Source organism: Nyctibius grandis, chromosome 25 (genome assembly GCF_013368605.1).
Source record: "Nyctibius grandis isolate bNycGra1 chromosome 25, bNycGra1.pri, whole genome shotgun sequence".
In the NCBI taxonomy this organism is placed as follows: Eukaryota; Metazoa; Chordata; class Aves; order Nyctibiiformes; family Nyctibiidae; genus Nyctibius; species Nyctibius grandis.
Window position 1 is genome coordinate 2,865,736 of NC_090682.1, and position 26,270 is coordinate 2,892,005.

Genomic DNA, 26,270 nt, shown 5'->3' on the forward strand with positions numbered 1-26,270 from the left:
GGATGGAGCAGATCCCTCTGCTCAGCCGGGAGGGGTGGTAGATTTGGGATCATCTTCTTCTTGGGTTCGGTTTTGGTTTAATCCTTGTTTTCCACGTTGCCCTGGAAACACTGCAGAGGAGAGTGATGGGAGGAGGGAGAGCTGGGTGACCTGGCAGTTCCCGTGCATAGGGCAGCTGTGGGAGCACCTTGTGCTGTGCCGTGGGGACGGCCGGGAGGGTTGTCCACAGCACCGGTTATGGGGCTGGGGCACCCAAGCGGGAGGTTAGTCGCAACTTTTAGCAATTAGGGAGCCTCTGTAAGGACAGCTTCAGCTGATGGGTAGAGGAGGAGACAGAGAGGTGCAAAATCAGCCAGACAAGTGCCAGCAAAGGAGAAATGGCTCAGAATGGGCTTCCTCTTGGATTTACTGTGGGGAAGACATGTTTCTGTTGTTCAACCAGCAGAAACTGCTGCCCCTTTTCTCTTTGGCCATCTTCGATATCTCCCTTGTCCATCCACCTTGCCCATGTGCTTTGTGTGCAATGGGGGCTTGTTTTGGATTCCCGTTTGTCACTGGGGGGGCCTGGGGCTACTGGGAGCAGATTTCTCGTCATGCCACTGCAGGCTGGACATAAACCTCCTCAGATCCACCTGGGGTCTTTCCTGTCCCCTCTGGGGTGTCTCGAAGCCGTCACCACTTGCTGTACAAAGTCTAGCTCAGCCTAGCTCAGGTAGGTCCTCGCTGCCTGGATGGGCTTGTCATGGTTGCAGGGTCAAGAGCCTTGGGGCCGTGCTGGGACACGTCTGTCACAAGCCAGATCCCCTTCTCTGGCCTTATTTCCATCCGTCGTGCTCTGTGTCCGCAGACATCTGTGGCTCAGCGTTTGCAGGGAAAAGCAACATCCTGGGTGAGCCCGGGGCTTTGGGAGCGGACAGATGACAGGAGAGGAGCAGGACGGGGCTGGCAGCGCAAAGATCTCCATATTTTTCCTCCATGCCCCGTGGCTTTGGGGTCAGAGGGAGCTCGTGGCTGCTGGGCGAGGCAGCTCTTTGCAGCGGGGTGCATCACTTGTCGGGGAGCAGCGGCGAGTTACAAGTCTGCAGCGGGTCATTTTTCCTTCTCCTTTGCCTGGGTTACGCTTGTTCTCTGCTTGGCCTTTTCAGCAGGGAGAGCAGTTTGGATACACATTACCTACACAGCGAAGTGTGCTCTAATTGGCCAAGAACTGGTCCCAAAATGTCAGGGAAAGATTGATTTCCCAGGGCGGCCTCTCCAGGTACTAATTTTTCTATGGGCCGCCAGATAATGGCTCCAGTGCACAATAGCTCAGAGTCCCTAATCAGGATACAGAGCTGTAATTGGGTTGAAGGGATTTAAAATCATTAAAGCCACATTCAAGGGGAATAAAAAAAGGAACCCCCACCTTTCTTTTCTCCCCCCACCACCACCCCAAGACAGAGTGACTGTGTTTAATGAGCAGCTCCTGGCATATCACTGATGATATTCTGGTAATTGTGTCGGCAGCAGAGCAGCCCAAGAGGAGGTTGCTGAGGATCCAGGAGTGTGAAAGTCTCAGATTCTGCCAGTTTGGTGATTTTTCTGGTCCTGCACCCAGCCCTGCATCGCCGGCGGGTGCAGTGAGTCTGGCTCTGTGCATCTCCAGGTCCCTTGTTACTGCTGGAGCATCCTCCAGCCTTGGGTGCAGAGTGAGGTCAAGGTTGTTATCCCCATTTTAGGGGTGGTTCTGGGTCGCGCCTGGTGTTTTGGTGCCGTTCTACTGGTGAAATCGGTGAGAACTGGTAAAAATCAGTGGTTCTGCAGTAGGTGAAGGATAGCAGGTAGGATATTAACTTCAGATATTAATTTCCCCGAAGACGCGCCGTACCCTGCTCGACTCCTCTGGAAGGATCACGGGGAAGGTGACGTCAAGTGCCTCACCGATGGTGGGGAAAATATGATGTCCAGGTTTAATTGGCAATGCTTGTTTTGTCTTCTGCACAAAAGCAGCAAATCCCCAGAAGCTGGTCAGGAGCACAGCTGTTTATGGCGAACAGAAGCTGCTGCTTATCTCCTTGTAGCAACCTGTCTCCAGGAGATCACGGCTTAATTAACTCGTGTGTTATAGAGAGTGAAATTGTACAGACGTTGTTAGGAAAAAAAAAAAAAAAAAAAAATAGAGATAAAGTGGGAAAGAAGGAGGTGACCTGGGAGCCAAGTGGAGTGAACTCTATAGAGAGCCAAGGCACGTGGCCGACGGTGGCGGGTGGATTTGCATGTGATGGATGAGGCGGACTGGGGAGAGCGATTCCCCGGACCCAGGCGTGGTGCAAGGGGTGCAGAGCGGTGATGGGCTGGCCCAAAAATGCATGCGAGGGTTTCCACCGGAGGGGGTGGAAGGATCTGGAGCACAAGTGTGATGAGGAGCGGCTGAGGGACCTGGGGGGGTTTAGTCTGGAGAAAAGGAGGCTGAGGGGAGACCTTCTCGCTCTCTACAACTGCCTGAAAGGAGGGTGTAGCGAGGGGGGGTCGGTCTCTTCTCCCAGGTAACAAGCGGTACGACGAGAGGAAACGGCCTCAAGTTGTGCCAGGGGAGGTTTAGATTGGAGATCAGGGACAATGTCTTCCTTGAAAGGGTTGTCAAGCACTGGCACAGGCTGGCCAGGGCAGTGGTGGAGTCCCCATCCCTGGAGGGATTTAAAAGCTGTCTAGATGTGGTGCTGAGGGACATGGGTTAGTGGTGGGCTTGGCAGTGCTGGGTTAGCGGTTGGACTCGATGATCTTAAAGGTCCTTTCCAACCAAAACAATTCTGTGATGCGGAGACGGGCAGCACCCCTCAGCCTCAGGGTTCCCAGCCTGGATCAGTTACTTTCTGTCTGACCCGCGTGCGTAGACCAAGCGGCTCCTTGTAATCAGTGGGAAGGGAGAGCAGAGACCTTCCCAAAGGCGCTTTGCACTGGGCAAAGCTGAGCCATGGCTCTTAGATCCAAAGCTTCTTCTAAAGGCTGGGTCAGCCAGCCCTACCCCTGCCTTCAGCAAGCTTCCTGTCCATCCCGAGCGTGGGGGCAGTTGGCCATGGAGGTGCCGCTCTTTCTCCCGAGCAGTTCACCCCAGAGCTGCCCTTCCACCTTGCGTCAGGTAGAGCAGAGCCTGGCCCCAAGCCTGGCCCCGGGGCTGTGTGCACACAGCAGACTGTGCCCGTGCGATCGAGCCGGCAGCACCCCCCGGGCGAGGGCTGGGGAGCAGACCCCGCTCCTCGGCGGTGCCGTGGGGCACGGCTGCGGCGCGCGGATCGTGCCGGGGCTGTAATGAGAGGTGGTGCTGGAGGAAATTGCCGAGCAGCGTTTCGGCAAGCGATGCAGAGTCACTTAGAGCTGCATGCAGGGGGAAATTTGACAGCCTTTCCCATTCATCGCTCAAAGTGCTCCGCAGATCAAAGCCAGAGAGACAATAATACATTTCAAACTAAGAACATTAATTTGTATCCAGAGCGTTTTAATAAATAATTTTTTAAAATCCAGTTCAGCCCTGTCATCTCAAGCCAATTCCATTTAATATCCAGCCCTTCGACTGACAGATTTTTAACACCGTTATTAGCGTGTATGGCTCTTAAAAGCCTTCGCCGGTATCTTAGACCTCCTCTGCATTATGGCATCTTCTCTCCCCTCCTCCCAGCCCCCTTTTTCGATATCATTATTCCATTTGTAGTTGTTTATTGTGCCCGCTGAGAGAGATTAAAGACAGGAAGGAGCCTGAGAGTTGTTCTTAGGGGCTCCTGTGTGGTACGGAGTAAGCACGGTGGAGCTCACGGATTCAAAACCCAGAGCTTCGCTTTTAAAACCATGTGTCTGAGCAGTGGAGGTGGTTTCTGAAGCGTTTCATGGTTGCTTTGTTGAGTCTTTTGTGTTTGATTTGGGGTTTTTTGGTGTGGGTTTTTTTTTTTTTGGAAGGGGAAGAGGGAGGAGTGTGAAGGGTTTCTTTTTCTGTAATGAACTGAAGTTCTTGTATAAGCACATACGACAGAGCTGGGGCTTAAAAGGAAAATAGGAGAGGTTATGAAATACTTGGTCATATTGTAAGGTTTGGCAGCGCTGAGAAATATCCCTGTGTGTTATTGCATGGAACAAAGCTTCATCCAAGGATGAAAGTGGGTCCAGCAGAAGGCAAACACAGCACAGTCCCCTTATTTCCTCTTTTAAGTCTTGAAGTGGGATGTAAATTATATATATACCGCAGGCGTGCTTAGATCCGAGTCTCCTTCCTCCAGCAGAAATTGCCGGTGAGCGGTGGAGCCGTGTGCCAGTTCCCATTTGTGTGCGTGATCTGATACACAGAAGGAGCGCGGGTTTGTTTTCCTAAGCCGCCGGAGTGTGAGCGAGGGGGAACCAGACCTTGTCCAGAGAAACGGAGAAGCCAAATGCTTTCTTCTAGTGATTTTGTTCCACTTCGCTGTTGGCTAAGGATGGGCCCAAAGCAAAATCCCAGCTCTGAACAAAAGCCTGAGAGCTGAACCTGCTCCCAGACTGCGGTCGCTGCTTATCTCAGCCGCGATAGGGATCAAACCTGGAAACCTGCGTCTCTCCTGGCGCGGCAGCCGACCTTTGGAGCATAATTGCCCTGTCCTGCAGAGGTGTAAGCCTCGGGGGCATTCGTCTGTCTCTAAAATCCGTGAGCATTTCTGTGCTGGAAGGCTGACACTTAATGCTTTGCAGCAAGCACTGTAGAACTAACAATCTTTCCAGGTACCTGGGAGCTGGGCAGGTGTTATCCTTTCTGTTTTGCCATGGGATGAAAATCAAAGCGAGGAGAGACAGTTTTGCCATTTAAGACACGCTCGTGCAGACCCACATGATGCGAGGAGCTGCTGGGGACAGCGTTGAAGCCAGCGTGCTGCCCACTGCACCCATTCGAGACGCAGTGGTGAGCACGCAGTGGGGCAGGGGTGCTCATACTCCCAAACCCTGGTAGACACCCAGCCCCTCTAGCACTGATACAGCACAGATCGATGCATTAAAGCACGGCGCCGGCTTTTCGCTGCTCCTAAACACAACGGAGCCAATTTGGACTGCAAAGACCCGGCGCCCCGCTCGGCTCCGGAGAGCCCGTAGCTTATCCAAGGCAAATTTGCAGAAAACCGGAGCAAAGCGCTTGCTCCGACTCGTTATCCCAACCGCAGCACCTCGGCGGCAGATGCTTTGCGGGGGGACGCTGCCCGGCCCCGGCGTGCCGCAGCAGCCCTGCCAGCTGATGGCTCCGACAACCTGCTGGGCTTTGGCACCTTCCCTTCGCCAGCTTGGAGCTGGCCCACGGCGTGCCTGCCGGGTCCGCGGGGGCTTGCAGTAAAGTTTGGGGCTTGCGCCGGGCTTATTGTTGGCACTTGCTGCCGCTTCTTGCTGCTCCGGCGGTATTTCTCATCCCTGGCTCGTGGCTGGCTTGCAGCTGCAGCACGCTAACCTTCACCCTGATGGGGGTGATTATTCCGCGAGCCCCAGAAGCTGGTGTAGAGTTAAAGCTGTGCAAATCCTTCCCTCCTCTCTGCTTTTCATGCTGAAAATTGCACTTAGGGGTTGGGTTCGGTGCCCGCTTTGCGGGAGACAGCTGCGGTGCCTTGGAGTCTTTTGTTTTCAGAGTGCCTTTTTGGAGATGAAATACTAACATCCACCGAGGAATGATGGGTGAGCTCTTATATGTAAAGCCTCGCTTTCCTTCTGGAGTCCCTGCAAAACGTCAAGCGCGCTTTTCCTGCCTCCTAAGTGCACCCACTTACCCCGGGTCCTGGTGTTTGGGGAGCAAATCCATTTGCTCGTGGTTAGGCTGAGAAGGGAAGGGGGCTGGATGCCTTTTTTGCTCTGTGCTGGTCTGGAGCCCTTTGAAAACTGGACTCTCAGACCTACAAGGAGTTATCTGCGATTGCAGGTTGCCAAAAATTGGCAATTTTTGATGCAGTAGCCCAACAACTAGTTATGAAAGTTGAGCAGGACAAGGAGAGTTCAGGTTGTAACGTCAAGGTGAGCAAGGCGATGGCATTTACGTTGGAGATATCCAGGACTCAGGGTCTGGGATTAGTGTCAGCTCTCATGTGGCAAGCGAAATTAGGAATGCAGAGGCTGTTCCTGTTGATGATACGGGGTTGTTAGGCGCTTCAGGTACTGTCATTCTTATTTAAGGATATATTTAGGGATTAGCAGTAAGAAGTCCAGCATTAGCAGGAGAGAAATGAATGTTAGTGAGCTTAGGCTCGGAGGGCTTATTTTTGATCATCATCATGTGAGCTGCTTTAGGAGAGATGAGCTCCAAGATGGAGGGGGAGATTTCTTGTATTTTTGCAGGAAAAGAAAACCTTTTGCAAGTTTAAATAGAGATCAGAACTTGGCAACAATGACGGCTGCATGGGTAAAGCCGCATAACTCCCTGAAGCCGGTGGCTTTGCTGGGCTGAGGATCTGGCTCACAGCATCCAGCCTATTTTTAGCCTCTTTTCTTTCTTTTTTTCACTCTTGCAGAGTATGCACGATCAAACAATGGCCACAGATTTCTTTGTTCTTTGAAATCATTCAGTGTTAATTGGCAACCTCTCTGTTTCGCCTCGATCGCAGTTGACTGCAAGTAGGTTACATTTGCTCTGCGCCGTCTCAGGCACTCGGGCTGGCTGGAGGAGCTCTCTCCTGATGCTGCTCCTTTCGACTGGGCGCGGGCACAAAGATTTTCTTATGTGTAAACGCCACGTTTCGCTTCCCCTGGCTTTGGCTTTGATATCTGCTGCCCACAAGCACTGGCACCGGTGAAAAGCTGCTGAAGATTCACAGCTCTTCACATCCCAAGATTAGAAAGGCTCATCCTGAAACGGAAATGGGCACAAAGAGCGTTTCTTTTGTGCAATGAGTCAAGTGGGTTCTGGTGGCTGAGAGGCAGAAAGAGGAAGGTCTCACCACGCTTTCACCTCTGTTTTGGGGAGTAGCAGCTTAAAATGTGCATCCTGGGCTCCTGTCTTTGAAGTCTCCACGATTCTTGTCTGAAGGGTGCCCAGTGTTGTGTTAAGACCTGGTGGATGTGTCCGCTGCTGGACAACTAGTGAGTCTCCATTACTTACGTGCTTCCTGAAGCTGAAATAATAGCTATTATCTCTCATAATATTGCATGACCTACATTTTTACTTGAAAGCCTCCAGCTAATAATTAGTTTGAATTTTGATTTATAAATAAACACATTAATATTCTAGTTTTTAAAACAGAGGAAGAAAGCAAGGCCCTTGATGGACGAAATCCCCACCTTTCCTTGCCGGTTTCTACTTTCCCCCACTTTTGGGGCAGGCAGGGAGGAAGGAGGGGATTTGCTGGGCTGGGTGAAGGAGAAGGGTTTGGATTTAATGAGACCACTGGGCATTTTCCTGGAAAACTGCAGGAACTTCAGCGCTTGGGAGATTTGGGCCATCTGGATAAATAGGGTCAAGCTCCGCGTTGGCAGGGATGAGGTGCCGCGGTGCGGTGGGGCAGCTTGGCCTCGCCGAAGGAGCTGCGGAGAGCAGCAGATCGGTGCACAAAAGCACCTCGCAGAAGGCACATCCCTTCCTTCCCCAGATCTCCCAGCACGGCCGGCGTTGCCGCTGCTTCTCCTCCTCCTCCTCGCCGTCCATCTGCCTGCCCCTCCGCTCTGGCACTGGCGGTGCGGCCGCATCCGAAGGTGTGGGAGGCAGCGTTGGCCTTGGGTCCGTGCCTGGGACTTGGCGTGTGTGCACGGGCAGGGGATCGTTAGGCATGGAACACATCAGGTGTTAATTAGCAGGCGTGGGGAAGGGAGGACTGTGGCTTGTGGAGATGTGATCTCTCCCAGAAAGGAGAGATGGAGCCGGGCTTCACCCTGCGCTCAGCTCCGGGAGATGGATGCGAGCTGATGATGCGTGTATGCCTCGAAGCAAGACCATTGCTAACCTTTGTAATTTCCTTTATGGCAAATAAAAAAATCCCATCAAACTTATTAGGGACCAGTAGAGTTCTGTGGGAATTAGTGTGAAATCCTACAGAAAAGGGTAGACAATGAGTTGTCTCCAGTGGGATCCCATGGGCGAGTTTGGCCGTGCCGTGGGAAGGTTTTCGTTCTCCGGTTGCTTCGGTAGCGCTCGCCCATAAGGTGTTATCCGAAGTGATGCTATTTTTATTCAGGAAAATGTCAAATCCTTTATTGGAACTTAGTGACTTGTTGTCTTGGTAATTTCTCACAGAAACAGGATCTATAAAAATCCTCTATTTTCTTGGCACGAGGCTTTTCTTGTCTATTTTGGATGTAAATATTTTTTAGAATCAGAAAAAAATAAATGGGAGCTGCTTGAATAGGACAGGAGAGGGGTAATTTCTCCCCTGGAATGGCTCTTGTAGGGCTTCCCGAGGCACAGCTGTAAGCAGGGAAGTAGCTGCGTGCGCTTATATTTATGATACCGGCTCAGTGTCCTTTGAATAGGAGTCCTTGTACGCCGAGATCCTATCTGGCCCCGTTCTTTCTTCATGCATTGTTTCCTAATCTGACACCCAGCTCCTGGGAGCTGGAAATTCAGCGACGAGCCGGGTTATAATCAGTTTACATTGAGGGTGGCGGGTTGGGGGGCCATCTACAACTATGTTTTTTTTTTTTTCCTTGAAATTTCCAGCAAGGTTGACATTTTCAACAACAAATAATCGCTTTGGGAGTAACGCATTTGCAAACCCGAGTCGTTTGCAAAGGAAAAAGGAAAAATCCTATGGTGCCTCTGATAACACTGAGATCCTCAGCTCCTGCTTGTGTGCTTGGAGGAGGTTGGGGTTGGTTTGTGCAATACCTCAGCCAGCTCCAGAGAGGAGATTTCTGCTCCTGCCTGGTGGGTTCCCGCAGAGGGTGGCCAGCTCTGCTCTGTCCTAGCAGGGTGGGAAGCTCCAGGCAGTCGTGGTGGTGATGAAGGAGGAAGAGCAGAGCCTTGTTCTGGCCGTGATCGGTGTTGACGTCTGCGTCCCTGCGCTGGGTCTCCTTGCAAGAGGAGCAGGGGTGGCTTTGGGGTGCTGGTGCCATCGTTCAGGTATCTGGGCTCTAACGCAAGGGAAGAGCAAGGCAGGAGCTGCACGGCCCTTCTTGGGAGAGAGGGAGATGATGAGCAGTATATCTCCAATCACAACAAGATCCCCGAAGTCCCACAAGGAGCAAGGCTTGGGCACGAAAGCCAGAGCTGCCCTAATAAAACATTTACTGGGGTTTGGAGACTTGTGAGCTCCGACACGGCGCATACATATTAAATGATCAAAGTTGCCATGCCTGCGGAGGAGCCGGCTGCTAATCTAATGCGACCCTTGGGCTTTGCTCACCACTGCCTCTGCATGAAAGCAAACGGCGGCTCTGTTTTCCTGTTTAAAAGATTTCTGAGATAAGCCGGGCAGGTCACGGGTCAGGAAGCAATAGGATCTGGCCTCTTAAAGGCTTTGGGAAGGGGGGTTAGGGGTTGAGGATGGATTGAGCTCCATCTCTCAAGTCCTCTCCACCTCTGACTCTGCTGCAGGCTATCTCGGTGCTGCTGTGGTCTCTCCCCCGCCTCCTCCTCCTCTTATTCTTGCTCTTCCCCTCCCTCAATCTGTCCCACATCCCGTTGCGTGGCCCGCAAAGGGCTGCGCTGGCTTTTCAGATCCCAGCCTGAGTTGCAAAGCGCTGCCAGTGGATTAAAACCAAAGCAAAGGCAAAAAAAAAAAAAAATAAACCCATCCCACCCTGTTTGGATTTATAAACTGCACACACTCGAGCTGGAAGGTGCCGAGGAGGCGAAGGAAAACACAAAGCCCCCGGGGTGCCGTTTTTCAAAGCAACGCAGCCCTTTATTTGACGTCCTGCACTTGTTTTAGCGATGCAGGGAAGCAAACAGGTGTGAAGTCTGCCGGGGCTGCTCTTCTGGAAGCACTGGGCTCCCTCGGGCAGCCGCTGGTGCTGAGCCGGCTCAGCACCTCTGCAAACCACCCGCTGTCCCATCGGCTGCTGCTTTTGCAGAGCAAATACTTCACCTACTGATTCTCGCTGCTCCGGTGGTTTGGGACTGATGGGTTTGGCTTTCCACTTGGTTACAGCATCGTTTCTGCTTCTCGAGCGTCTCCCGTGTCTTTCATGTAATTCCTTAAGTAGTTTCCGTTTACTGACGGTCCCTTTCTTTTAAGGTACTTGAATCTGTTTGATCATCAACAAATTTCTCTTTCTCCTTCCTCTGATAAAAAATTAAATCTGGGCACTTTTTGAAAGCTCCCTCCCCACCCCTCTTTCTCCTTCCATGCTCAGTGAGGAGTCAGCCCTTTTCTGGAAAAATAAAATAAATAAAAATTAGAGTTCAAAGTGTGACATCTCTTCTTAAAAAGAGGGTGAGGAGAAGGAAAAAAAAAAACCCACCATATATTCTTACAGATGTAACATCAAAATGGAAAACTATAAAGGACGCGTTTTCAAAGGCTCGTACAGGGACGGAGTTGGTTCAGTGGGAAACGAGCAACCCAAGTCTCTCCTGGCGCTTTGAAAGGGTGTCCTGGAGCCACCACAGCGCTCGTGTTTTAGCCGGAGTGCGGGTGCTGAACACGGACTGCAGTCAGCTGCGGGGGTCCCTGCCTCACCGCGGAGGGGTGGCGTGGGTCACGGGCGATGGGGATGGTCGTGGGACAAGGAGGTGGAACAGTGTAGGAGGCTACCCAGGAAACTGCCTCTCCTCCCCAGAATCCTGATTATCTGGTTCCTCACCATACCCCATGGGGCCCCGTGACTTCACAGAATCACAGAATCAGTCAGGCTCGAAGAGCCCTCTGGGATCATCGAGTCCAACCGTTGCCCTGACACCACCATGTCAACTAGACCATGGCACTAAGTGCCATGTCCAGTCTTTTCTTAAACACCTCCAGAGATGGTGACTCCACCACCTCCCTGGGCAGCCCCTTCCAATGGCTAATGACCCTTGCTGAAAAGAAATGCTTCCTAATGTCCCACCCAAACCCACCGGCACCTTGGCAGAGAGCAGGCTCCCCTTTTGCAAGTGCAGCCTCCCAGCCTGGCTCCCTCCCTCCCCAAAAGGCTTTTTCACCTCACGGGTCAGTACCTGGGCACAGTTGAGGCTGAGACATCATGTCCGTGGAGAGGTGGAGATCTCACCCACCACGCTGGGACCCATCAAACAAGCTAACGTGGGGCTTGGAGCAGCCATGACATTCCTCAGGGGTCTCATCCAGCCCAGGGACTGTGCATAAAGGGTCCAACGTGCTGGTGGTAGTGCTGTAGCTCCAGGTTGACACCTGCATAGCGTTTCAGCTGGCTTCCTGGAGGCAAAGGCTGTTGGACTCCAGCAGCAGTCGTGTTGCGTTAATTGAGATAAAGGGAGTTCCCAAATGTGTGTGAAACCTCTTGGCTGGCCCAGTACAAACGGAGCAGCGTCACGGTGAGGCGGTCGTGTACAAAGCGAGCTTATCTCCAGGTTAGCATGTGTTCAGCGTCCCTGCTGCAGGCAGGATACCCGTGGACACAGAGACCAGCCCCACGCTGTCCAAGCCCGGATTTCACATCCCTGTTTTCAGGGGAACTCATAACAGTCAGGCAGAAAATGACCAGCACTAGGTCCCACAGCTCTTAGCATGCAACAACCGTCCCCCAGCTCTAGCAGGTCGCTCGCATGGGCGCAGGAGGCTTTAGGAGGTTGAATAATGTTTCAGACAATAGTTTTTCCTCTATCACTTCATCAGCGTCTGTACCTTCCCTGAGTTATCCTCAGCACAAACTTCTTCCCCAAAGATTTCCTCCAACAAAACTATCTCACCAGCCTCATCCCATCACTTCTGTCGGTGCCCGTGGAGCATCCTGGCAATCTCATGTGAGACACGAATGTCTGGGGACCCCCTGCTGCAGCCCACGGCTGTGACGTTCGGGTGCTTTCAGACAACTGCCTGATACAATCGATTATTCCTTTTGGGGAGGAGGAGCTGCAATTCATCTCTGCTTGTCTTTATTGCTTTTTGTTGTCTTCCTGGCTGTGGAACTGCTTGTGTGGAGGGAAAGGTGTCCGCTTAGTGGGGGGGACACTTGCCTGGTGAGGAGGCACCAGGAAACCTTGTTTCTGAGGTGCTAATCCAAATAGCTGTTGTCCAACATGTCTCTGGTGGTAGTCCAGCCCTCGGTGGGTGGCATGGAGGAGGAGTTGTCTTGGTTTGCAGCAGACAGAGCTTGGGCCAGGGGTGGGCTTGCACCCAGCCATGTACTAAAGTCTTTGGGGCTGGTTGTCTCGCCGTGGATCGGTCCCTTGCTCCTTCTCCGTCTGCGTCACCTTGGATTAATTACAGTACAATGCAATATACATTTATATGGTGTCTGCACAAGTGCCTCGAGGCCCTTTGCAATCTGAAAAATCTAATTAAGGTGCAGCCTCCAACATGAATGCTTATCACCGATACGTGTACAGCGAGATGGGGGCGGCACGCCTCCGCGGCGCGACCGGGAGCTGAATCCACACTCTCGTGGCGTTATTAATTACTCCGAGCTTGGTGTCCGAGACACCAATCGATACCGTGGGCCTGGCGAGATAGGAAGCTTTAAGTGAGCGTGAGGGAGCAGGAGATAACCATCAGCTGGAAACGTGGCCGAGGCTGTTCTTGGCCTGGGAGGAGGAATCGCCGCTTTGCAGGGACATGTGCAGTAGCAGCACGTGTTTACCAGCGACTTTGGTGCTGGAAGGTTGTTTACTTGGTGCAGAAAGATGTTGATGATATTAAATATTGACCTGGGGAAGGTCCTGCCTTGGGGACCAGACTGGTGATGGGCGCAGCATCGTTCTGCAAAACTTCTTTGGCCTTTTTAGTTGGTCTCACAAGTGGCACCAGCTGTTGGGAACGCGGAGGAGGGAGGGAGGGAGTGCCACAAGTGCAACGAAAGCGTAAATAACCAGGGGGAAAAAAGGAAAGGAAATGTGAAGTGGCCCTTTAAATATGAGCCTCCAGAGCCCGGAGCCCAACTAGCATTCCCTCAAGTATTCAAATGAGATTGCGGCATCAGATTGGTATGCATTAGGCTGGTCTCAATGAAAATTAACATGTAATTGCTTCAAATGAAGTAAGTGAGGAGGTAATCTGTTCTTAAATTGGATTCGCAGGATTTTGTGGTACCATAATGCAGCTGTGAAATGAAATATATTTTAAGGATGATGTCCTCAAGGGGAGAGGGGAGGAAGGGGAGGGTCTGTATGGGGAAGGGTCCTTTCCCTCCCTCCCTCTCTTGTTTTCAGTCTCATTAGTGTCATTTTATAAATGGGGAGAGGGTATTGGTGTGAGTGGCATGGCTGGGGAAGGTCCCGTTGCTTTTGGCTCCGTCATGGTTCCTTCCTTGACATCTCTTCCATCCCTCCCCTTCCCCTCCTCTGGTTCTGCCCTTTCCTTGTTGTGCCAGTGCCCCTCCAGTACCTTCTCTCAGGGACAAGTCCCCATCCTGGCATGATGGGGCACTTGTTCACGTGGCAAACAACTTTCTGGGTATGTGACGGGGGAAGATCCGCCTATGTGATGGGTTCTGAGTGTCTGTAAGAAGCTGTGTAGGTTCTTGCTAGGGAGCTGGTTTCTATGAGGTTTCTATGACGTGACAGATGTCGGAGCAAGAGGCAGAGGGTTACCTTCTTGTCTTGGCCACTTGTGACCTTGGATGGGGAAGCCTCAAAGGGAAAGGTCCTCTCCCCATCACCCTGGGACCCAGAGCAGTGCTGCAAGGCTTGGGGATTCAGCCCCAAAGGCTTGGGATGCCTTGCTCCTCCTGTGAAGTCCTGTGTAGCCTGGACCACCTCTCTATTCTAGTTTTAAGGGTTTGCTCGTTGTCCTCGTTCTGTCCATCTCTGCCCATCTGCCAGGAGAAGCAATGTGGGCTTGGGCGTTGTGGTGAAATTGCAGTTAGGAGCATGAGAGAGAACTAGGGCAGGAAGGTGATGTGGTAACCTGCAGCTATTCTCATATACAATGTGTAGCAGCATATATTTGCTACAGGGAGACCCAGTTGGTCTCAGCCAGTACCAGTGCGAGCTCCCGCCATCTCCCCATCCGTTACAGCGTCCTGGGCTGGTGGAGAGCTCTGCCAGTGCCTTGAGAACCTGATACCTGATCTTGTGCTCTTCCTTGGGTCGATTTCCCCGTGTTGTCCCCATCAGTGCCCTTCAGCCCTCTGTTTGCAGCACTTCTCGCTCCCACTTGCCCCCTGCTCCTCCCATCCCGCTGCCTCTTGACTCGCAGCATCCTTTAGCAGCCAGCTCCGGCTTGTTCCTCATTCTCGCAGCCTGGCAGAGCGCTCACCCCTCACCGCTCCTGTTTTGTGCCTCAACTTCTAAGGAAAAGCCACTTCAGTGATAATTTCCCACTTGTAATAAGTTAAGTGCATCGCTTCCTTTGGAATACATTTTCAGTGCAGTTAAGCTCAGCAGTCCCTTGCCTGTGTGCTTAGTTAAACGCGCTCCTTTGCCGGCCGTTGGGGTGGATGGCATCGTTTTATTCCCAGGCCATTAGTGTCAATTGAGCAAAGCAGAACCAGGATTTATGCAGGGGGCACAGCTCGTAATTGAGCGAGTTCAGCGTCGGGGATCGGCGCTGGCTGCTGGGAGCGCAGCAGCCTGGAGGAACTTCCCCGCTGGGCTGGAGGAGGAGAGCGGGAGCTGCTGGGGGTGGGCTGGGAAGGATGGGGAGTTGGGGTGTCTTGGGTGGCTCAACGTGGGGCTTGTAGGTAGCAAAAGAGCATTTTTCTAGGGAAAAGTGCGTAGCAAGGAAAGATCTCGCCAGGTTTTTGGTGGCAGAGAGAGGAGACTTCTTCTCCACACCTCCTCAGATGAGGAGACCTTATTTTACGGGGTTTAAACTGCTCTGTAACGCTTGGGGGGAAGAGGATGAGATCATTACGGAGTTATTTTCTTCGTGTGGTGTTCCCACGCCTCCTTTTGAAGCCTCTCAAAGCTTGCAGGCAGCTGCCAGTGCCTGGACCTGGGCTGGGCTGGTGCCCTCCCTGCGGAAGGGAGGACCCTTTCGTAGGCAGCCCTGGCAGACCCCCGGGGAGGGAGTGGCTTTTGCCCAGGGCTGTTGGCTTGCTGACATCCAGGAGCCCCCTGAGCAATTACGTGGGCTTTGGGAATGCAAAAAAGGAGAAAAAGGAGAAAAAAGGAAAAAATGTCCCTTGAGCTCAGCGCAGGGTCTCCGTGCTCCCCGGCGGGGTGGCATTTCATTAGCAAACCGGCCGTGTCCCTGCACAGCTGCCTCCGGGCGGTTTGGTGCTGGCGTCACCCCCGGTCCCCGGTGCCATCAGCGCTTTTGGAGGGCACCCAAACAGCTGGGCCAGGAGCAGGCTGCGTGGGGTCGGCCGCAGGGGTGGGAGCCCAGGTTAGGGACACGTTTCCTCGCCGCGTGGGCTCGGAGCAGCCGCCCTCATCGATGTTTTGTGGCACGCTCCGAGATGCTGCGATGGGAGATGCTGTAGATGTGCAGAGCCCTGTTGTTCGCAGAGACAACGGGAGGATAAACAGAAAGGCTGGATGAGCCGAGCAGGGGAGCAGGGGACTTGGAAAGGTGCTAGTGCACTGCTGCATTGCAGAGAAAGACTTTTCCAGACAAGCTGTCCCTGCCTGCTGCGTCGCGACCTGCCTGCGTTGCACCAGCCCTCGGTGCCGGCGCAGGGGTGTCGCGGGGCGCTGGGTGCACGCAGGGTGCTGGCGTGACTCGTGGCTGCCCCGTACCCTGCCCTGTGCTCGGGCAGTGGGAGCTCGGGCTCTTTTTGCAGCTCTTCCGTCCTCCCCGGTCCGGTTTCCTCCTGTTTCCGCGGCGTTTGCCAATAAACTCGTCTAAGGCAGCGTACTGGGAGTTGTTTGCAGCTCTGCGAAGCCCGGGCAATGAACCAAGGCGGATCTTTGCGAGCATGGTATATTATTATTAATGTAATTAGTGTGACTCATTTGCATGTATAAACTTTCCATTGAGGAGATCAGGTACTTTACAAACAGGCGTTAACTCACCCTCCCCAGCAAGGAGATGCCAAATATCTTTAAAGCCTTGCAGAGGGCAGAAATGAAGGGCAGGGGCTTGCGAGGAGCTGATGGGAAAGGCAGGACCTCCCAGTCGGGATCCCAGACTCCCTCTGCAACAACCGAGGTGAAATGTCTGGGCAGGGAAGAGAGAGGGAAGCACAGAGGGGTTTTATTTGCTACTTCTGAGTGCTGCTTTTGACGGGCTCAGCGTGATTTTGAGGAGGCACCGGGGCGGCAGCTGATCTGAGGGCACCTTCTCACCCTGCAGCCTTTGGAGATGCTCCGGCTGCTGCGGGAGGGGATGGGGGGCTGGAGGCAGGCGCCAGCCCCAGCGGGGCCCCCCCTTTGCTGCTGGACCCCGCTGCTGAGTTAATCACTCGGTCGGCTCCTGCCTGGCAGGCGCTGGGCTCCCCGCGCAGGGAAGCGGCTTCTCGGCCCCGACAGCCGTGCTGTGCTGTGAAGTCCTCGGGCTGCGTCTGTGGTGGTGTCACGTCAGGGCGAGCTCAAGGGGTGCCCTCCAGCTGATCCTGGAGTTGAGGGCGGGGAAGGCTGGGGTGGTCCTGGGGTGCAGGCGAGGATGGACGTGCCAAGAACCCCACCGCTGTGTCAACCACACAGACCCCAGTGGGGATGAGCCCTGAGCCCTTGTTAGAGCCGCCTGAGCGAGCAGTTTTCAGCAGGCCAGGACCAAACCTAAGGACCATTCTAATCCCAGAGTCCATCTGCCACCGCGAATGTCCCTCGCACAGAGCCAGTGACCTGGGCGGGTTTGTCAAGCCTAGTCACCCAAGCGGGATGGACTGGGATGGGTGTCCCTGCTGCTGCCCTGAGGGGTCAGCGGGACGGGGTCACTGCTGGAGGGGCACACGCCGTTTGCCACACGTGTCGATGAGCACGTGTGCTCTCGTTGCATGTCACACGCATGCAACGCCCGCAAAAACTGCAGTACATCTTGTCTGTCGGGTTGGCACTTGGTGTGGAGGGTGGCATCGCGTGTGGGTGCCTGCGTGAGCAGTCTGTGAGCGTACGCAGCCTGTGTGCGCACGGGAGGCGAGCAGATGCTGTAAATCCTGCTGAAGAAGGGCTGGATTGGTAGAAATTGCTGGCGCATGACTTAACCCTGTAGAGCAGAGAGTAAGGGGAGGGAGACCAGACTGGGTTGAGGCAACGAGGGTTTTGGCTTAATATTTATTAGTAAAAAAGCTTCCGGGTCACCTTTTCCATGATAACCCCACCTCGGGGTGTCCGTGGTGTATGCATCCCAGCCTGACGGGGTCGTGGGCAGCACGTGTCCCGAGGAGCACGGGACAGTGTGACCCCGGCTTGCCCTTTGCTCAGGGATTGATGGCCAAACTTCTGTTGCCACCAGAGCATAAACATCATAGGAAAGTCTCCGAGAGCGGTGGGACCGTGCTTGGATGGGATTGAGTTGTTCACAGCCTGGCCTTTAATTAATCCTAATAAATAACAATAAAATGTGATAATCACAGAAATAAATCTGAGATGTGAAGCTCCTGCCTCCGGCGGCGGTCTGGTTTAGTTGATCATTTATAGCGTGGCTGATGGTGCAGAGGCTGGAAGGTGCTGCCTGGGCCGTGAGATGCTGGGGATGAGGCAGGGCTGGAGCAGCTTGTCTCCTTGCCTAGCCTCAGTGGGAGGCTTTTGAACCCAGTTTTAAGCTGAACCTCAAGCTAGTTCCTGCTAACTGCTTTCCAGCTTGGTCTAGCCCATAGCAGAGATGAAACTCTGCTGGTGTGGAAGGGATTGCTTCAAAATCCAGAGGTGTCTGGGAGTTGCTGAGTCAGACCAGGAAGAGAAAGACAAGACATCTAGGGATGCTTGGTGGTGGGTCAGCGCTGTGGTGCAACACGTGTGTGACTTCATCAGATGGCCTGGGTTTGGGAAGGGGGTTTCTCTAGGGGGGGCACGCAGTGGAAATGAGGTGGTGGTGGAAAGAGAAGCGAGCCCAGGGTCGAGTCAGCTTGGTCACAGCCCCAGCTTGGGCCACCAAGTTTGGTGGAGTGAGCCAGGCTTAGCCCTGTCCCTGCCTCCCCACGATGGAGCTTCTACCCTGATAATTGCAGTGAAAGCGGCAATCGGGTTGGTAATTTTGCTGAGCTCTTTTCAGTTCTAATTAACATTATTCATTTCTTGTGTGTCCTGCTGGGTTGAGACAATCTGTGCTCTCCAGCCCAGCCCTCTGGAACACCAGCGATCTGCATAAGAGGCAACAAAAAAAGTGTTGTGTGCCAATTATTGCACTTCAGTAATTAAAAACCTCCTTCCCCCCACTGCCGGGCCACCTCCTCTCCCGTCGTTTTCTGTGTGTGAATTCACGAAAGCAAAGAGGGAAATTCAGGAGGGCACGTTGGTGCTGGCGTGTGCCATCTGTGTCTATGCCAAAACCACAAGGAGGTACCGGGGGCCGTATGAAGCACGGGGCGGGATCAGCGGTCGGGGCGCGGAGCTTTGGCACCCTTAGTGCTTGTTTATTCCTAATACTTGATTGTGGTGGCTGCAGTTTGGTCTTTGGGAGCAGGTCTATGTCTGCAAACAGCCTGCTCCCCTCTGGCCAGGGCTGTTTGGTGCCCACCGAGGGCTTTGTTGGCATCATTGCCAGGGAGTGTGGGACCAGGGCACGAGCAGGCAGGTTGGGATGAGTAGGGCAAGTGTATGCCTGCAGCTCTCACCTTTGGTTGGTACATGCAGCTGTCTTGAAATGCCCAAACTCATGGTTGTTTTGAGGTGCCCTCAGTGGCAGCACGGAGCAGAGGGTCTGGTGCAGCGTGAGGAGCTACGTCTCTCTGCAAACCATCGCTGCCTGCTCCCAGGACGATGCAGCAGTGATGTGCTAGCAGCATTTCCACCTCCTGGAGGAGGAACCCTGAGGCTTGGGACTCTGGGTTTAGAGGGAAAGAGACAGCAGAGAGTGGGAGCAGCAGCATCTCCTCCTCGTGCTGACAGACAGCAGTTTTTCATCTTCCTGGAGGAGGAGGCCTTGCCTTCCGAGCTGGAACGTTGTAAGAATTAAGGATCTTGAGAGAGTATGTTACCTCATCTGTGCTGAGTTATTTTTACATCATCTTTTTGGAGGCAAGTGCTGTTTTCCAGCACCCTGAGGACCTCTCTCTCCTCTCCCTCCCTGGCACATCGTGGGGCGGGAGGGAGGGCGAGAGCCTCCAACAAGGTGGAGGAAGCATCTCTGGGCTTTGCACCTTGCCAGGAGCCGGGGTGGGATGGGGGGAGGCTGCGGGCTCGGCGGTGGCTTTGCTCTTCTCCACCTGTGCTTGGAGCCTGGCTTCCCGGCCGAAGCCAAAGGCTTTCCGCTCGGCTGCCTGCGTGCGGGAGAGGAGGGCTACCCACCCCTGCGCCGGGCTTGCGGGGAGAGGAGCTGCTGGAGGAGGGAAGGGGGAGCAGATGGAGAGGCTGGAAGAGCATCGGGTCGCTGCAGAGAGCCTCGGCCAGCGCTTGTGCGAGGAGGAGCGGGGTTGGCACCGTGCTTGGTAGGAGCCCAGCCCACCATCCCCTACAGAGCACACCTTATTCAGAGGGCAAAGTGTGTCTTTGCCCCAAGCTGTTTCTGTACTTTATTTTATATGTATATATTGGCTCGGGGGCTTTAAGAGGCAGGGAAGGAAATAAAATAACTTTAAGCTTGCCAATCCCAGGGACAGAGAAGCGTGTCTAGGTGATAAGAAGAGATTGTGACCGGGTGCTGTGAAGGGCAGAAGCACTTATTTCACTGTTGCCTCATGCGTTACCTGAGCCCCGTTGCTTTTCAAAAGCACTTAAATGCCCATATGATAGAGGGAATGCTTGGATTACACACTGTCTGGCTCCATTATTATCCAGGGATCTCCAAGCTGATGCATTTCACAAAAAAAAAAACCCTGGTGTGGAAGAGAGGAAATATATATGTTTAGTTCAGCCTGCTTACAGGTCCTCAGGGATAATCTCCCCAGAAGGGACCGGTCCGAGAACTTCAAGCCACATGTGGCTCCTCATCACCCAGTCCTGCTCTGCGATACGGCTTTGGCAGTGAGGGTGGACACCCCTGCGACCGCAGGAGCCTGTTCCGTGGCACTGCGATGCACAGGCCAGAGCCAAGCACCAAATACCCTCTCATGTTTTATTCAAACTCTATATGTCTTGAGATACCAGCATAGCTGAAGTCCAGAGTACAAATATACTCAAACCATCCTCTGGGAAGAAATCTCAAGTTTTGTTCAACTTGAGCAACTAAACTCTCAGGTTTTACTCTAGCAGTAATGCAGCGGAGAGCAAGAGCAGAGTTCTTGGTGTTCAGCCCAGCCTGAATCTATTGCTTTTTTTATGTAGATAATAAAAATCTGCTCACATTTAATTAATTATTATCGTAATACCATTATGGAACAGCAGTAAAATTGTTTAATTTATCGGATATTTTTCACACCAGAGAGGGAGGATGGTGCAGTAGCTTGGGTACTTGCCTAGCAAATCAGCGGGGGAGTCCTGGGCTGCAGACTGCCCATCTCGCCTTGGGCACGTCGCCTCGTGGGGATCCATCATCCCCAACCTTCAAAGGTTGTGGGTTGAGGCTGAGCCTGCTAGTTAGGCTTCTCTACTGTGGGCAGGAAAATAATCCCCTTCAGGAGCCAGGTCTCTTCTAAGTTTGCGCCGTGTTGTCTTCTGAGGTGGCTCAGGTTGTTAATGAGGCTGGAAAGAAGTTTTCTACCTCCAAGACCTCCCTTGTTAAGTGAAATGCTTAGCTGGGGTGAGGTGCAGTAAGTGGAGGAGATGCAGCGATGCAGATGATGGGAAGGGAAGGAGGAGATGACAGAGGGGACAAATGGTAGGATGCTCAAGGTTTCTCTTTAGAGGTGTCAGAGCTGGCTTTCTCCTGAGATAAATTTTCCTCGCTCCTTTGTGAAGCAGAGTGAGCTGCTTTCCCAACTCTGCTTTGCATTTCGTTGCCTGGCTGCAGGGATATGAAGGTCTATGGAGAGAATGACAAGGGATGGGTGTAGGCAGGAGGTAGGAACCTGCGTCTGCCCAAAAAAGTGTGTTTGGACTCAGGGTGGAGGTTTTGGCTCAGCTCTGGCTGTCTCTGAGTTTGTAAGGGAACAAATGGGTGCGGAAGAGTGAAAGGTCCTTCGGTGACTGGTGCTGGGTGTCTCTGACCTCTCTGTGCCTGAAATCACTGTGAAGCTCTTGGGCAAATCTCTGGAGCCACCAGTTTAGAAGGATATTGGTGCCCTGAGCACCGCAGGTAAAGTGCTGACATCGTCCTCTTGGGACACTGAAAGCACTTGGTCTCTGAAGCTGCTGCTGGCAGCAAAGCTAAAAATAGTGGCAGGAGGACCAGGAGGGACTGGGAAAGGGAGGGCAGAATGCCCCAGAGTAGTCACCTCTCTGCTTCTCCCCAGGTGCTCCGTGGATAACCGAGTCACCCGAGTGGCCTGGCTGAACCGCAGCAGCATCCTCTATGCTGGCAATGACAAGTGGTGCTTGGACCCTCGCGTGGTGCTCTTGGCCAACACCAAAACCCAGTACAGCATCCAGATCCAAGATGTGGACGTGTACGACGAGGGCCCCTACACCTGCTCCGTGCAGACAGACAATCACCCCAAGACATCGCGTGTCCATCTCATCGTGCAAGGTAAGAGGAAGGGAATCCGTAGAGGGGTTGGGCTTGGTGCTTTGGTTTCTGTTTCCTCCCTTTTGCCCTGGTGTCTTCTGCTCCTACATCGAGTCTACTGCATGTAAGACAACTTGGTGCAAATGTAGAGGCTGATCAACAGGCGTGGAGAGCCCTAATGAAGCTGGAGTTGTTGTGGGGCTCTGATGCCGGCAGCTCTGCCTCCTGAAGTAGTCACTGGCAAAGCCATGTTGCTGTTTGTTGTTGTTGTTGTATTTTGATGTGGTTTTTTTGTTGTTTTCCATGCTGGAGGCAATGCTTGAAGTAAAACTTGTGTTGGGGGAAAAGAGAGAGCTGGCAGATTTGTGTACTTTGCGGGGGTGTGTGTATGCCTAGCAACAATATGCGTTTGTGTGTTGAAACTCTGTACTTTTGGGAGGAGGAGGAGGAGGAGGAAGGCTGGCATGGGACAGTGGAGCACTTGCAGTGTCCAAGCGTGCCTCACCGAGGCTGCACAGTCCCTGGGGTGTGTATGTGTGCTCTTCAGCAAGCGTGCAAGCACGCACGGGCTCTCAAGAGGGGACGTACAAGCGTGGCCACGCGATGGTCAAGCAGATGGGTGTTCCTGCAAGGTACCTTCTGTGTCCGTGCTGCAGGTGGGACATATGGGGAGGCAGCCTCGGGGAAGATGAATGGAAAATTTCTAATCCCTTCCTAGCAAGCTTTTTTCCTTCTTCTTCTTCTTCTGTAATTTGACTAGGAGCCCCTTAGCATGACACACCAGCCTGAGTATTGGAATCTCGTCTCAGGCTAATTTTCGAATGCTGATGGGTGTATTGATTTGGAAACAAGCTGGGTTAAAAAGGCATTGGTCTTGTACACAGAGTAGGGTTGAGCTAATCCGCCGTCAATATGCCAGGCCTGAGCATTATTGACAGCCTAATGAATAGAAGGGGGGAAAAAACCCAAACCCAGGGCCTTTATTTTCCCCCCTCCCTCACTTTCCACTTTCTCTTTCCGCTTCGAGCAATCAAGCAAACTAAACAGAGCTGGACTTTCTCCATCTCCATTAGCTGCGGCGAGAAAGCAGATGTATTGCCAGCCCGAGTCCTTGCTGTTTATCTTGCAATCTGTTATTACCTGCCTGAGTTTCTTAAGCCAAAGTCGATCACCTGCGAGTTCTGAAGTCGCTATCAGGTGCCGGGGTGATGCAGGACAATTTCTATCTGTTCTCTTCTGATTCCCATTTCCTGACCTAAATTTCCCGTATCACCAGACATCCAGGTCCATCCCTCCTGTGTCTTGCTCTATCATTAGGAAGAGATGTTTGGGTGCTGGAGGAAAAGGTCATATCTTAACTCCTTGCAGCGGTACAGCTGAGTACTGGGGGAGTCAGCGATGGGCTCAGTCCTATAACTGCTGAATATCCGTCTCTCAGGATCAGGCCCCTCAATTTCAAGAGCTATCGCTTGGCTCACCCAGCCCTTTCTCGGGTGGAAGGTGGCAAGAGCGTAATGCGCAGCAACGCGCTGGAGCAGGACATGAAAGTGAATATCGTGTCCAATTAAAGGGAAGCCTGCCTTAACGACACCGATTAAAATTTGGCTGGGGTGCCAGGATTAACTCTCCTGCCTTGGAAAATGAGCCCAATAAATACACAAGCTGGTATAATCCTGTCCTAAAAGACATTTAGCTTGCGGGAAGCAGTGCTTACCCCTCCCTCCCAGGGAAGCAGGGTGTCCGAGCACCAGATTTCAGGGATGTGCCAAGTTCAGCACGTGGCTGTGGGACCTCTTGCCCCTTCCCTCAGCCTGATAGGAAAGGAGAAGCGGTGAGAGGAGGTGGGAAATGGGGTCTCCGCTTTTAACCAGGGTTAGTCCAGGTGCAGCCAGAAAGAGGGAGGTGTGCAGGTTGCCCTAAGCAGGTCCTGACTTTCCCCTTGCTGCACCAGGAAAGGGCCTGAAGGCACAGCTCTGGAGGCAGGAGCACTCCAGCCTCTCAGGATGCAATTAAATCATGCCCTGGGGCAGGCTGCACTCTCCAAAGGCACTGGCTGTGGGGGGCAAGGAGCTCTTCTCCTTCCAGGTGGGATTTCAGCAGCCTGCTGCTCCCCCAGGCAGACGTGATGGGTACCTATCAGCCAGGGTCCAGACAGCCTCAGCCCACGCCATGTGTCCTCCTTCGCCCCAACTTTAGGGGATATAACTGGGAAATGGGTGCTGACGGAGGGAGTGAGGAGCTGGGGCATCCCTGGTGTCTAAAAACAGAAGAGGGATAGGGGTGGGAGAAGGAGCTTCCTTTAGGGTGGGAGGGTTGGGGATTGTCCCCCAAGGCAGCGGGAGAAAATCAGCTAGAAACCACCAGGCCCCAAGGCTGTCAGTGCTGCAGCAAGGGGAGCGCTGCACATTTCTTTCTAGGTTGGCTGTATTGATGGCTGAGATCCCAAAATAGGTGGGTAGAAGGCACCTCAAGAGCTAATTTAGCCCGTCCCCTGCAACGAGGCAGAGACATTGCTGGCAAACACGTGGGAAAGCTATTCTTGAAAACCTTTAACAAAGCAGGTTCTCCAGTCTCCCTAGACGATCTATTCAACTGCTGCGCTACCTTTATAATTAGAAAATGTATAGCTAATATCTAACTTAAACCTTCTTTGTTGCAAATGAAGTGGAGTTTTTCTCAGCCTATCCCCAGCGGAAGCGGGGAACAATTGATCAGTGTCCTCTTTGTAACAACCTTTAGCTTCTGGGAAGGTTGTTCTCCTGTTGCCCCTTAGCCACCTTCTTTCTGAAACGATGCAAGCCCCGTTTCTCCCACCTTTCCTCGTCGGTCAGGCTTTCAGAAACACTTGTCAGTCTCAAAATCCTGCTAAAAAAGGCAGAAGGTGATTGCTGCAGATCCAGGAATAGCAGGTCGGTGCATGTCTCCTTCCCACTGCCTCTGTGCTAATGTGGGACAAATGAGCCCGGGAACGAGACAACAGACTCTTGGCATTGAATGCATCAAAGTTCAGACCTGCTATTTCGGGGACGGCTTTAAGTGGGGTCAGGCTCAGCGTTGGGAATGCCAAGTCGATGTGAGCCAACAACGTGGCTGCGAAAGGTACGAGGAGGTTTTTAGCACTTGGATCTCAGCAGGAGCGAAGCTCCCAGACTACAGCTGGACCTTAAATGAACAGCTCAGGGAGTGTCAGTGTCACCTGCAGTGTCTGGAAGGGGCTCCCTGCCTGTCCCGCTCGCTCAGCCCTCATTTCTTCTTAGGAGGAGTTGCTGTAAGACCAGACAACACACAGGGAAGTGGCACTGCCCATGTTTGCAGGAGTCTGCCTCGGACCCTGGGGCAAGCGAGGTGTTTCTGGGTGAAAATCCCAACGAGACCAAATCCCGGGAAGGCTCCACTTGCAATAGGCACGGTCTGAACTTGGAGGGAGGCAGAAACGCAGTGCGAGAAAGAGGGTTTAGACCCCATTGACCTCTGAGGAGCGATGCTTTCCCTTCCTCTCCTCTCCTGTATCCCACTCTGCTTTCCTTAGCAAGTCCCGCTTCTTGCCCCTGCAGCATCATCCCGGGCGCAGCCTCCCCCTTCTCCCCGCAGGACACTGCAGCTATTTAAGCTGAGTTCCAGGGTTTAAAAGAGAGAGGGGAGGGAGGAGGAGGACGGTGTCTGGAAAGCTCTTATTTGTATTGATAATAAGCCGTCTCCAACGCGCGCCTGCGAAACACTCCCACTGCCTTGTAAGATGCATTAAGGGAAGTTGGCCTTATCTCGGCGCGGGAAATGGACTTGGGGAAGGAGGCACAGCGCCTGCCGGAGTTTAATCTCACTTAGGCACACAAATTTGCATGATAGAAAATGGTGGAATTTTAGTGCTTAGAAATGAAAGAAAAAAGGGGAAAAAAAAACAGCAGGCAACTGGGGGATATTAGCGCTTCCCCGCTTCTTTATCGGTTTCCCTGGCCCTATCTGGCTCTTTCTGTTGTCACTGGAGCAACTAATCACCCCTCCCCTTTTGTTTGGTGTAAATGAGTTTTCCCACTCTTTCCCGGGCCGGGGTTAATCTGCAAATCCCTGCCTTTGTTTGGGAGTTAATTACCTGCTCACCGGAGCCGGGGGGCCGCGGGCGCAGGTGACGGGGGGCACACGTGGCGAGCCGGTGGCACCTCGCCCCGCGCCGGGGCCGCCCCGGGAGCATCGCAGCCAAGGTGTGCGCCGGAGATAAAGGCGCCAGTGGGGCTGCGGCACCCGAGCCGGCTTTGTTTCAAGCGTCGAACTCTGCCCAATTAATTTTGCTTTGATGCCATAAGCCCCTTCCGCTCGTGGGAGGATAAGGAGCGCTTTTTTGCGGCCGCCGTCGTGCCTCGCGCCAGGGTGCGCGGGGAACGCCTGCCCTGCCGAGCACAGCGGCGGTGGTTTACGTGATGGCGTAGGCTGGGAGGAAGGATCGGTCCCCGCAGTCATCATCACTCTTGTCTAAAGGCCTCAAGGTGGCTTGCAGGGAGAACAGGGTAGACAGGAATGCGTGGCTTGTGCCTGGCTTTTTTTTTTGGCTGGAGATGCTCAGAGCATCCCTGACCAGCTTCAGCACCGCTGCCAGAGCCAGAGGGTCTGACCAGGCACCCGTGGGGCCGAGCCTGTGCTGGGGGTGAAGAGGGGCAGAGGGACTTGCCC

At 53.3% G+C, this 26,270-nt stretch overlaps 1 protein-coding gene across 4 annotated transcripts in view; it reads left to right on the forward strand.

Annotated features, from left to right (window-relative positions):
* LOC137673413 (protein CEPU-1) overlaps positions 1-26,270 on the forward strand; it is a 305,517-nt gene that overhangs the window by 242,083 nt on the left and 37,164 nt on the right. For all 4 annotated transcript variants that reach the window (XM_068418175.1, XM_068418177.1, XM_068418174.1 and 1 more), the window contains one exon: positions 21,394-21,626. In XM_068418175.1, the coding sequence (XP_068274276.1) occupies positions 21,394-21,626 (233 nt within the window). The remainder of the gene's footprint in view (positions 1-21,393; positions 21,627-26,270) is intronic.